Source organism: Gymnogyps californianus, chromosome 2, assembly GCF_018139145.2.
Source record: "Gymnogyps californianus isolate 813 chromosome 2, ASM1813914v2, whole genome shotgun sequence".
Classification (NCBI taxonomy): domain Eukaryota; kingdom Metazoa; phylum Chordata; class Aves; order Accipitriformes; family Cathartidae; genus Gymnogyps; species Gymnogyps californianus.
Genome location: NC_059472.1, coordinates 148,077,048 through 148,090,682, shown reverse-complemented (window position 1 = coordinate 148,090,682; position 13,635 = coordinate 148,077,048). Strand labels below are relative to the sequence as shown.

At 36.2% G+C, this 13,635-nt stretch overlaps 1 protein-coding gene across 4 annotated transcripts in view; it reads right to left on the bottom strand.

Annotated features, from left to right (window-relative positions):
- ARMC3 (armadillo repeat containing 3) overlaps positions 1-12,013 on the bottom strand; it is a 55,593-nt gene extending 43,580 nt beyond the window's left edge. For all 4 annotated transcript variants that reach the window (XM_050892080.1, XM_050892077.1, XM_050892078.1 and 1 more), the window contains exons 1-3: positions 11,966-12,013; positions 3,575-3,692; positions 1,495-1,620 (exon numbers count right to left, since the gene is read on the bottom strand). In XM_050892080.1, the coding sequence (XP_050748037.1) occupies positions 1,495-1,620; positions 3,575-3,692; positions 11,966-12,013 (292 nt within the window). The remainder of the gene's footprint in view (positions 1-1,494; positions 1,621-3,574; positions 3,693-11,965) is intronic.
- Positions 12,014-13,635: the final 1,622 nt, after the last annotated feature.

The following is a 13,635-nucleotide window of genomic DNA, read 5'->3' as shown; positions in this document are numbered from 1 at the left end:
ATTAAATATTGCACAGTTTTAGTTGTCAAAGAAGTCATACCCCAATAGTTAAAATTATTTGTGGTTAAAATTATCAAACTAAAAGCAATCCTTCCATTTTTTAATTTTCAAGCCATCACTTCTTAGTTCTATGCTAACATAGCCCACACTGCAAATCGAAAACATGAATTATATAGGTCTTATTAAAATCACAGTAAAGACTTTCAGAATGCATTTTTATTGTTGTCAATGGCAAACTAGCAAAACCACAACCACTGGATAGAATAACCAAAAAACATTCTTTGGGATAGACTTCATGTCATCTTACAGGGCTGTGTTGTTGCTATCAACACATTCCAGTGTTGAAATGTAAGAAAAAAGGTATAAGTTGAATTTACTTTTAAAGAAAAAAACCAATTAAGATGTGAATATAAATGGAAGATCTTCAGTCATTCAAATCCCCGTTTGTGCAGCAGCTTTGGAAGCCAAGGTCTGAAGGGAGTAACTATATGCTAGTGCTGAGTTGCAAGTAAGGTAAAAAGCATAAGGTCCAGTGCAACATGAAAAGCAGGTAGCAGTTGATGAAAAGACTTAAATAGTGGTTAGGATACCACCATGGAAGACAATTGGGTAGAACATCTACTAAAATAAGACCTGATTAATTATATTAATGCGATGTAGGTTTATAAAGCAATGTAAAAATAACAGCCACTGAAACTCAACCTTACGTCACTTATTCTTTCATCTTCAAGTATGTCTACCTACCACTCACTGCAGCTTGATCATTTGGCACTCAGCCACCCAGCACAGATGCAATACATCCATTCTCACCTTATAAAAAGGTACAGAAAATCTGCATATACTGTGGTTAAATCATTTAATAATGGTATGGCTACAGAAGATACACTACCTTGCTGTGAATGCAATGTCTCTGAGAGACATTCAAGACTACTCGAATTTCACTAGCTCAGATACAGATAACAAAACATTTACAGCAGCACTGACCTGCCAAAGAAGCTAGGTAAATATGCATGCCCATGCTTGATAGTTCAGGGCTTTTTTTGCCATCCATACTTGAGTTAGCTACTTTAAATTTAACACATTTTCTCCCTTATCACTGTAGTTATGCTAATGCCTCAAGGAACAACTGATATTTAATCATAGCATTTTCTATAGATGATAAATACTACTTTATCCTTCTCTTCCAACTTTTGTAAAAGAGAAGAGTGTGTCATGTACACATTGGCAGGCATCTTATTTAGTCAGGCTTTCCCTGATAGACATAATTCCAGTATTAAACTGTTTCAATTTGGCCCCGTCAAAACAAAAATAAGGGTTGGAGGAAAATGAACTTCTTCTGTAATTTTTTTTTTCCAAATCAGTGGAGTTCACTCTAGCTGAATTTCTTCCTTTATTCTGGGCTGTTAATATAGGATTTTTTCACACGGGCCACCTATTGCTTTAATGACCACACTCATACACATTGAAAAAATATTAAAAAATGGAGACTCTTACAATTAGAAGCCATGATGCCAAATACCATGATGGCATTTCTGCGTACAATTGGATCTTCATGTGAGATGAGTTTATACAGATGTTCTACTGCTCCAAGACCAAGAAGTGTCACTTTGTTTTCATCATCTGAAGAGTAATTAGGTTAAAAGTTCTATAAAAATGCAACAAGCTCACAGTTCTAATGTAACAAAGTAAAACAGCTACCAATGTTTTATTGGACTGTAGAATCAAAGAACAACGGCCTGGACAGGACCTTGGGAGATCATCTAATCTATACCCCAAGAAAACATGGGTCAAATAGTATCAAGGATTAATAGTATCTAGGATTAATTCACATTTGTAAAGCAAAGGATGCTTCTGCCTGTTGGACACCCAGCCCATTTGTTGGAGACTGCAGTGGTAGTACAAAGGACAGCTTTCTACTTAGCGAAGTACAGGTGAACGATATCATTAAGAACCTCATTTTATTTTCCTCTTTTCTTGCCTCCCAATTTTATTTTCCTCAAAATAACAGTTAATTAATTCTGTGGATCTGCACTACCCCTCAACTGAAGCAACTACCAGTATTTGGATCATTAAATCCCACCTGAGATTTCTACCACCTGAGAATGGAGCACTTTGTAACTGAATAGGCTCTGGCCATGCAAAGAACAGAAACGTTTTGTATGATTACAGCCTTCTGTTCCTGCTCACTCAAAAAACACCCCAAACCCAAGAAACAAAATCCAAAACTACTCCTATTCTCAGTTCCCACAACAGCTTTATAATTCATTTTCTAATGAACCGTGCCTGTCCTTTCTGGCTACAAGTGAGCAATGTGAGAAGAAACTGGAGAACTATGCTCATTCTCAGGCCAAAACACAATTAAAATACATGAACTATTTTTTATTGAGGGATGGGACTTAATTTACTAGCAACATTCAAGAAATAAATTAACTGCAAAGTGAAAACAACTCCTTCTCTTGTGCCACACTGCAAAGTTACAGTCTAGTCTTCTGGAAGATTGCAGGAATATCTACATTAACAATTTAAAGGATTATTCATTTAGTAGAAAGACAAAAATTTAATATCTGTCCTCTTGCAGTGTGCCATATTTTACTGTGGACAGCAGGGAAGGAGCCAACAAGAGTTTATGGTGTGTTGTTCATAGATGTCTCCCAACAGTCCAAATTCTCTCTTCACGTATTCAAAATTTGGTTGCATGCCCTCAGCCAAGCTTGCCATATTAAGCTGAACCTAAACATCTTTCAGAACCCAATGATCCCTAGCCAACTGTCAAAGCCTTCAGCTCTTCTCTCACAACTTCAGTAGTGTTGCTAATTGCCATCAGTACAACAATCAGCATATAAAGCCATAATTTTTTAAGAAAACATAAATTAAATGGAAATTAATATTAACACAGATTAATTATACCACAAATGCTACCAGCGTATACCAATTTGAGTGGCTGGCATGGAATGAGTAGGAGGCAACTTAGGAAATTATGTGCTGCATAACTTGGAGCCTTTGTTATACAGTTGTCTTCCGGGTACCTGGAACATGACGCTTAGCTATAGATAATATAGGGACCTTTGGAAGATTCGGAATCTTGGAGACTTGTTAGATTCCCAACACATACAGAAATAAGCTCGATAAAGGAGGCTGAGCCGTCTCCAATAAATCATCTGTCACAGAAGTACTGACAAGAGCTATATGCAAAAATAACAGAAACAGGCTAAAACATGATTTGCATTGAAAACTGAACCTTGAAATAACTACACTGGTACAAAAGTTTCAAACTGTAACATAAAAAAGACAATTCTTTCCCAGATGCAGGTCTGTTGCTCTTAACAAAACAGATCTTGGTTATATTTAAACCAAGCTCTCTTAAACAGAGAATATAAAATTCTACAACAAAATCATAAAAATTTCCTTCATGCAAACCACAGGACTTCTTTATAGCTGCAAATACAGTGACAGATATTTCAGAAAACCCCCAAAACCTTGACAGAGACCTTTGAGATGACATTAAGGTTTTAGTGCTAGGAAACTAAAAAATTGTGAACTACTATCAAAATCTAAGCAATGTAAAAAGACTAACCTTTTGATGCAAATTTATATAAAGCATCACATGCTTTGGCCAAAACTTCCTCTTCAGGAGAACTAAGCATTAGCACAACCGTTGCTGCTGTTTTGCTTTCAATCAATAAAGGATCAAACTACAAAGAAAAGGAAAGAACAGTTTGATTTATACTGAGCCTTCCCATGTGCTGCAGTAGACTCCCACATTTCATTAAAAAAAACCCTAGTTTGAGATCTACATTGAATTAGAAATATTAACATGAGTTGCTATTTACTTGGAGAAATTAAATTTTTTAATAACAATTTGAGACATTGTTGAAAAATAAGAAAGAATAACTGACTTCCAAATATAATCATGATTTCATCCCATATGAAGATTTTGGGAAAACCTTGACACTTCCCTGTACATCTAGGAAGTCTTGAGGGCAAGAAACTATGTAATTCTGTTACACCTGTAAGAGCATCCTGTGGCTTCGGAACCAAACATGAGAAGTTGTTTCTTTTGAGCAGCTGTGCACAGAGCCTATGGATTTAGGTGTTGCACGAGGAAGAGGATTTGGTTACTCTGTGGCGTTAACACTTCGTGGTTGCTTTAAAAAAAAAATAAAAGGACCCTTCCTGTGCCTTCGTCTACTCAGTTCACTAGCTCACCATGATCTTGTACTAGCTGAAGTATTTCCATAATATAATCCCTGCTCATCCAGCTAGAAATGATACAAAGTATTCATTTCCATTTCTGACCTCTCTCATATAGAAGGAAATCTTCCAACAAATCTGGCAGTTTTCACCCTCTTAATAGACTCTTTAGGACTAACATCACTTGAGCAAGGGAATCTTCTAAAAAAGCCTTTTGTTCTTTAACAAGACTCAAGGATTTCTGAAAATTCTACCCATTAAAAGTTTTAAGCTTATTTGGATTTAAAATAATGTTTTAATATGGAAAAACTTTCTTCTGTCCTCACACTTTAGGCCTATAGAGTATCTGTGTTACATACAGAAGCTACTAGATACTGGGGTCATGCAGTCTCTCAATATCAATGTATTTATCTTTAAAATACAGCAGATTAACCATTTAAGATAGCAATACAAATTATTTAAAAATATTATTACAATGTATATTTATACTGTACATATTTTTAAATGTCTATTATTTGTTTTACTTCATTTAAAAACCCTCTAATAGCTACATCAGAGACACATGTTGCTGAACAATAAGGGCATGAAGATACATACAAGTCAGTTGTCAAGCAAGAAAATTATTTGGAGCAAATCTTCAAAAAAGTTATGAGTGTGCTAGAAGGAAAATGAACAAAGAGGAGGCTTTTTTTCTTCTCCCTCCTCTGACTTGTTCAAAAATAAGGCAAAATATGATACTAGTACCCAGACTTCTAAATTCATATTTTTGGTAGATATTTAAATCTAAATCATTTCATCACCTTCCATGAGGCATATCACACAATTTAACAGTCTGCAAGATCAAGATCCAAGTTTCATTAACAGTTAAGAGGTTGCCTGGCTAATGTGCTTAACTGGTCTCTCTAGCTTCAAGCCGGTGTGAAAAACCTGAAGACACTGTCCATGCTTGCTGTGACAAGCTGGAAGCATGGGACAAGTCAGGGAACAAAGCTCCTTTTTAAAGAAAATATAATCAGCTTACTGTATCATAAGTCACTTCGCTTAATAACTCAGCAACAAGAATTAAACCAAATAGTGGCACAGTGGGCCAAGTTACATCTTAATGATGGGCCTAAAATAATGGAATTCTTTATGGGAATTTTCTTTTTGGATTGTAAGGAGGCAAAAAATTCAGCTTATCACAGCAACATTCATTCATTCTACCCATATGAGAGGCATACAGGAGAATTAAGAGATGACTGAAAGTCCCTTTAGCCACCTTCATACTTCTCTACTTCTGCACATTTGTGTCCTTGTGTGGACAGAACGTGATCCTCCAGGTAAGTGCTATGATTCAAGCACAGACTTATCTCCTGAGTCTGGCCAAATACTTGGTGATGGGATAAAACTGTAATTTTTAGGAAAGGCTGTTAGTCCTCCAGAGAAAAATAAACACCAAGATTGATCTCAGATGAAGTTTAATATAAAATGAAATATGAAATAAGAGTTTTACATCTGTTATTTATTTACATTGATCTAATACCAAAGATGCTATTATGTTGCTCCATTTTCATTGCCTCTCATGTTCACAAGTAATCGTATAAACTACAATTCAATGATAATTCCTAGGATTTAATGACAGGTTGACACACAAGCAGAGTGAAATTGGTCTAATCTCTACCCATTTGTATAGACATTAGATTCACTACTACTGTCTGAAATATTCAATAGGCAATTTCCTATTAAAAGCAGTTTTGTGCTGAAAACACAGTAAGAAGAGTCTCTGAAATCAACGTATGTTTAAGAAGTCAGAGGCCTGAGCAGGTCCGTGATTTGCTGGGAAGTAACATTGTTCATCAAAACTATCACAGAACTGGATACAACTTTTACTTATAACAGCAGCATAGCTAGAGTTCCTTCCTCTTTTTTTTTAAATCAAGGCTCACTCCTAAATCTTCATATATCATTGCAGACTCTTCCCTTAATGGCACATACAGAACAGATTATGTGCTGGAATAATATGCCTGAAGTTACAAAAAACCTTGAATTAAACACAGAAATTTAACTGGTTTATAAGTAACAACATTTCCAACATTCAGTTTGCATTAAGGAAAAAGCAAGTTAAATGAAAAAGAAAGCTATAATTCAAAAACTTCTATATGTCTTTGATCATTATTTTTGTGTACATTTTACTTCAAAGCCATTAGAAACTGCAGAGTATTGGGGGGTTTTTTTGGCTTCCATCAACTTAACTTAGTTGAGATTGAAGGTAAACCAAAATATGTTTCCAGTCAGACCAAAGACCCATCTAGCCCAGCATCCTGTCTCTGACAGAGGCCGGTAACAGGTACGGGCAAGCAGACTATTAAACTTTGCTTATATTCCCTCCCAGACTCCAGCACTCTGCGACCTAGAGAACTGGTTGCAGTTCTGCTAAAATTGCAGAGCTAGCAATTTTATCTCTGTGTTCAAAAAGTCCAAGAAAAATTTTCCACTAGTTAATTTGGTAAATAATTTTTGAAGCCGTCTGCATTTCAGCCATCCTTAATATTCTGAGACAGAAGTATCACAGTTTAGCAGTCACATAAATCGTTGTGCCTTTTCTTTGTTTTAAAACTACCACCTGATAATTTCATTTGTCCTCCACAGTTCATTCACCACAAGAAACAGTGAAATAAATGACACCCATTTGCCTTCTGTGCATATTCATTGTTTTGTAAGTTTCTATGATATTATTCTTCACAGTCATTTCCTTTTGGGGATGAAGAAACCTACTGTCTTTGATCTTTCCTAATACAGAAGCCACTCTGTCTATTCTTGTTGTCTTTCTTAGTACTTTTCTATAGTTCAACTGTACCTTTTTTGAGATGGAAACTCCAGAACTGTTAATGGCATTCAACATGTGCATGTATAATGCATTTGCTAGTGACATGGTGTTTTGCCTTTTATTTCTGGAATTTGAAATGTTGTATTTATTCATTTTTGCCTACTTAGTAACTGGCTGCCATTTTCATTCAAGTATCCACATTAATTCTGATAGACTGGATGACACAGGTTGCAGAATAAAACCCCATGACATTCCACTGGCAACCTTTCTCCATTATGAAACCTGAACAGTAATTTGTTTTCTCACCTTTGCTTTCTATTTTATAACCAGACATTACTGCCAGGAGAGGAATTTCTTTTTACCTGTTAGTATTAATGTGAGTGAAGAGCCTGGTCCAAAAACTTTTGAAAAAGCTAAATAACTGTATCAACCAGATCACCATTATTCACTTGCTCACTGACTCCTAAAGAATTCAAACAGATTTCAGAGATCAAACTTTCCTCTACACAAGCAGATTCTCCCCCATTACTATCATATTTATCCACGCATCTTTTTTTTGTTTCATAACCATTTCTACCAATTAACGCAGCATGGAAGACAAACTTTATGTAATTATTGACGTATTTCTTTTTGAAAATGAAATTTTCTACCCTCCATTCCTCTAGTACTTAGGGTACACATTAAATACCATGAGTAACAGTACCACAATGTCAGATTTCAGTTATTTTTCAGTTAGAACAAGACTTGGGCAAATACTATTTATTCATATTTGGGCAATTTCTTCACATTTGTTTTAGTGATTTGCTACATAGCTTTGTCTTTTGACACAAAAATAAGTCATTTTGCTTTTCTTTTATGACTAATAGTGTCCCTCTAAGAAGCTCCTTGCTTCTAGTCAACTTGGAAAAGCTTTATTGCTAGTTTTTGTATCCTTGCTAATTCTCTCCCAAAATATTTTGGTGCATTGTGACATTGTGCTTTTACTGCTCATTTGTGAGTGCAAGGGTTTTTTTGTTTTCCCATTTAGATGCAAATCCCACCTTTTGAAGGATGTATTTATCTGCTATTACTCTATTGTTTAATCATGCTATCTTTTTTTTTTTTTTAAACCCTTTACATTTGAATTAACTGACTACAGGTCTGCTTTCTACTTGCACCTTTTGAGACTTTAGAAGCATTACTGATATCTTTGATATTCTTAACCTCTTTTCCTTTACCTAGAAAAACAGAGTTAATATATACCTGGTCATGCTAATTGTTTCAGTTCTGTCATTGTCTGATCTCCTATACTAAAAATATAAAAGCAAGATATTCCACTGAATCACAAACAGTTGATGTTAGAAGGCACCTCTGGATACGATCTGGTCCAACTACCCTGTTGAGAGCAGGGTCAGCTAAAGATCAGGGCTGGTGCACAGTCTGATTTTGAACATCTCCAAGGATGGAGACTCCATAACCTCTCTGGGCAACCTGTGCCATGTTCCATCATTCTTACTGTAAAAGAGGATTTTTTTTCTTATGTTTAAATGGAACCTCCTGGGTTTCAGTTTGTGCCTGTTGCCTCTCATCCTGTCACTGGGCACCACTGAGAAGAGCCTGGCCTGACTTCCTTACTCCTTCCTATCAGGTATTTATACACATCGACAAGACCCCTCCAAGTCTTCTCTCAAGACTGAACAGTCCCAACTCTCAGTCTCTCCTCATATGACAAATGCTCCAAGCCTTTGGCAGACTTGTTCCAGTAAGTCCATGTCTCTCTTGTGCTGGGGAACCCAGAACTGGACACCGCACTCCAGGTGCGGTCTCACTCACCAACGTTGAGTGGAAGACAATAGTCCCCTCTCCCAAGTTGCTGGCAACACTCTGCCTAATGCACCCCAGGATTTTGTTAGCTTTCTTTGCCCCAAGTGCACATTGCTGGTGCACATCCACCAGAATCACCAGGTCCTTTCCTGTAAAGCTGCTTTCCAGCTGGTCATCACCCAGTCTGTACCAGTTATTCCTCCCCTAGGTACAGGATTTGGCATTTTCCTTTATTAAACTTAATGAAATCCCCATTTTCCCATTTCTCTAGTTTGTTGAGGTCCCTCTGAATGGCTGCACAACCACCTGGTCTGTCAATCACTCCTCTCAATTTCGTGTCTTCTGCAAACTTGCTGAGGGTGCACTCTGTCCCATCATTCAGGTCACTAATAAGAGACTAAACAGTACCGGCCCTGGGATCAACCCCTGGGGCACAACACTAGTGCCTGACCTCCATCTGGACCTCATGCTGCTCATCAGAACCTTTTGAGTCTGGCAGTTCAGCTAGTTTTCAATTCATTTACACTGTCTATTTATCATGTCTGTACTTCATCAGTTTGTCTATGAGGATGCTATGAGAGACAGTGCTGAAAGCCTTACTAAAGTCAAGTCAAATTAATATTTAGGCATTAATTGCTCAAAAGAAGGTGTTTCTGTGGAGACTGAATTTCAGCAGTTGACAGTGCCACTTCATATATTCCACCTTTTTAACATCAGTGTTGTGAATGAAGCCATTTTCAAAAATACTCATGTATGTATAGCTTTCTTTCAGTGATAATGCCTCAGTATTTTCTCTAGTGGTAATCTTAGGCTTCCCTTTTAATGTCTGTGCCCTAGCTGATGATGAAATAGTAATAATGTCAGACCAAACTTAATGAAGATATCATATGAAAAATTCCTATCAATCTATGTCAAAGCTAGCATATTTTATCTGTCTGAATTACTAAGGTCATCCATATAGAGATAGAGGCTCAAAGCAATATTTTTCCTGGAGAAGTCCAATTCTCAGAACAGATAATAGTAAAAGACAAATTATGAAAGGCAGGGAAAACAGAGTCCTCAGGAATACTTTCTGAAACATATAAGCAGTGGCTAGGCTAAGAGATGTGTTTCCCACCTGTTCCTAGAAATCTATAAAAAATTAGTGGTCATCTGCAGTACCATATATTCTCAGAGCATTCCACATGCACAAAGGCCCTCTTTTATAAGCCTGTCCACATTATCTCAAGGCTTCTTTTCTGGGACTTGACATTTTCATAAGCAGATTATCAATCAGAAGATAATAGCTAATACATCTTTTATTTTGCCTGCATCTCATTTCCTGCCATCTGAAATACCCAGGTGAAATTTAAAGTTTTGAGAGTCGATTTTACATGATCACTATTAACAATAATCTCACAGCTAGAAGATTTTCTTGGTTGATAGTTACAACTAATCAATGATCTATTTTCATGTTTAATACTGTTTTGCTATGCAACATTCAGGTTTTTTTCTCCTGATAGGACTGCTGGAAGAGATATGCTAGCCTGAAGTACAATAAGGGTAAAAACTAAGCCAAAAACTGCAGATGCCATCTGGACTTCACTCTTTCCAGTTCTTTCCTTTTTAATAGTTTTATTGACCTTTTCTGTCAGTTTAATTTTCTCAATTGTTGAATATCTTTTCTAACACTATTCACAGTTTATTGTAGTAGTTAGTAGGCTGTACCATACTTTTCTCCAGAAACTCTAATGGTGTCTTTTGGATCTAGAAATCGTGGTGCTGCTTCTACTAACTTTCTAGATATTTACTGAAAAAGTCAACTTTTATTACTTTGGAGGGGGTTAGCTCATCTGTATGCCTTTAATCTACTATCATGCCTTTCAATTTTTTTTTCTTAGACTGCAAAGATACTTAGTTTTAATTCTTCAGGCCTGTTTTAATTAGTCCTATCCACATACACCTTCTTTGTGTCTCCCCCTGGTTTTCTAGGTTATTCCATACAGAAATGGTTTTAGATCAGTTTATCCTCTCATGTTGAAGTTTTATGTCAAGTCTCCTTTCATAAGGATTTATTATTGATTGGAGCTTATGAATTACATTTGTAATATTAATCTTTCCACAGAACAGTTGGGCAAAACCTGATATCAATTGCTATGCCTCAGTGCCATCATGGCTATTGGATAATACTGTCTTAGTCAAAATTATTTATGCTTATTTAATACTGAAATTGTGACGTAGTTTTTGCTGATCAACTTTTCTATGACCTTTGAAAAAGCTTTTGCAGTACCATCACTCTTTACTGACAAACCCATTGTTTTTTTAAAACAGTGTACTGAACTTTGCATTTAGTTTCATGCTCCTCTGTGGGACTCATTGAGATCCTGATTTTCATTAACTTAGTTATTATCTGGCACAGAATTTGTATTATACTCTTTTCAATGTTTCTGTCTTATTTCCTCTACTTCTTTCTGAATAAACCAATTAAACTTGAAAAATACCTATGTTTTGAACCTCTGTCTTTTTGGGGGTCTCTTCATACCTTGTGAATTTATTGAAAAGTGTGCTAGTGTCAGACCCTTAGTCTCCACCTTTTGGAAAAAAGTCACATTACCACCATTACTCCATATTTGGTTTCAGCTCTTGTACTTCTCACTGTGGCACTTCCAATGACACCAGAAAAACCTAAAGTGCTGCTAAAGACTGTATATCTTTGCAAAAGGTCCAGAATATGTAGTACCGTCATTCAAAATAGCTGCAAAATTTTGTATTCAGTAAAAAACTCTGCAGATCCATCTAGGCTCTTAACTCTTTCATTCTTAAAGAAAGGGAATGTCTCCACAGTTGAAAAGACAGGCAGATTTCAGGTTACACTTTTCCTTTCTCCTTTGATTTTTACAAATGGAAAGCTAATACTGTTCTTCAAATAAAAAGAAGCCTGGATTGTTTCATACATTACTATTTGCAAAGCCTGCCAAAGACAACAATCTCCACAAAGAACTACACATGCCCAGTCACTCTGGTTTGTATGCTGTCCAAGAAAAGCAGAAACGGAATCATCTTTAAAAGACATTTTTAGAATAATGTGGGTAAGCTAGGAGAGTAAGGAACTATGTAAGGATGGTAGAGCTGGGCCTATAATTGTGTAATGTTTATTTTATAGCACATAGCAGTTTATAAACTTACCACATCCTTGGGTGGAGGCTCTACTTCCTTCTTTACTTTTTTACCCATTCTAAAAACAAACAAAAAAAAATAAAAGCAGACAAACAAACTCCCTTCTGTGTTTTAGGAATCAGTTTACCAGTGATTTAGGAAAGGCTGTAAGACAGACTTTCTCATTCATTTGACCCACCTAATCAGTTTGAAGATTTCTTTGACATAGTAATTTCTACGCAGAAAGTTGTCCCTTCTAAACAAAACAAACTTTCTAACACTTGAACACATTCAGTAAAATACATCTGTCAACAAAATGCATAACTAAAAGAAAGATCTGAGACATCACAGGCTCAAGTTGTAATGTGGTACAAATACATAGGACATGCTTTTCTGTAAGTTAGTTTTATCTGCATCTATAAATCATATATGAACTTGAAGGTCCTATTATGGTATTTCCACATGTTTGTCTATAAATTCTATGTTGGCAAACATTCTATACAACTGCAGAATGTACAAATAAGTTCTACCTTGAAAATGTCATTCAAATTCAATTCGAATTCTCTGTTCATATTTCACAGAAGACAAAAATCAGGTCTGCAGGTATTAAGAAACAGTTCTGCACAGTACAAATTTCACTGATTTTAAAAAGTTACATCTATTTACACCGAGTCCAGATTCTGTCTTCTGCTCTTTTTGTATTAGCACATGTGCACGTGAACCAGGAAGACCTTCTCAGCCGCATCTCATAGTAGCTTCTGAAGCATATCAATGTAATACCTCATATGGACCTAATTTCATGTGGCTTGCAAAACTTCAGCAGAGCCTTCCAGTTAAGCTACAGGCAAAAGTAAAGAGCAACATGACCCACTAGCACTAGCTACACATAGAGCATAACCCAAGTTATGCCAAACTTAGGTTTGTTTTAACACTGTGTAAAAGTGAAATGCGCACTGTTAGTACCCCTTAGTAACTCCTTGGTTACTTCTCAAAGGGAAACCACACATTCACTCTCAGCCAGGGCTATCCTGACAGCCTCCCTGTGGTATAACAGATTATTTTCTAGTGCAATATGAGCTGTAGTCTGGCTGGTTACAAAAGTCAAGGCTATTATTTGTTGTGTTCAACAAAAATTTGGAGCTCTTCTTGAATCCTCTGAATTTTTTCCCGTACTGTTCCTCTACTGGCTTCTCAAATAAATTGTAACACAGGAGTAGTGAAACCAGTTGACAAGCACATCCTAAAAATGGATCTGAAATTTAAAACTTCATAGGCAGGTCACTAATTATAGTTTTGAGAGGAAGACCCATACAATCAAAGATTCTTCAGCTCCAACCTGCTTTACCCTTGCGCATATATACATGTACATATATGAACACATACACACACACTAGAATTCAGTGTTTCAGAAAGTGCAGCTTTGGCTAGAGACAAATTAACTTATATAAGAGAAAGCATAAGGACAAATTACTGACAGTACATTCAACAAAAATGATGGACATACTACCTTCTGATTTATGCAGTCACTGTAGAAAGTAAGCATCATGCACACATACAAGAATCAGACTTACAAGGACATTCAGGAAATCTGGGTTATTTAAACTGTGTTAAATCCTGATATGGAGATATGGACACTTACAATTATTCAGTTCAGCTCAATTCATTTCAGATATAAATTAATCTAAAGTCATAAAAAGCAA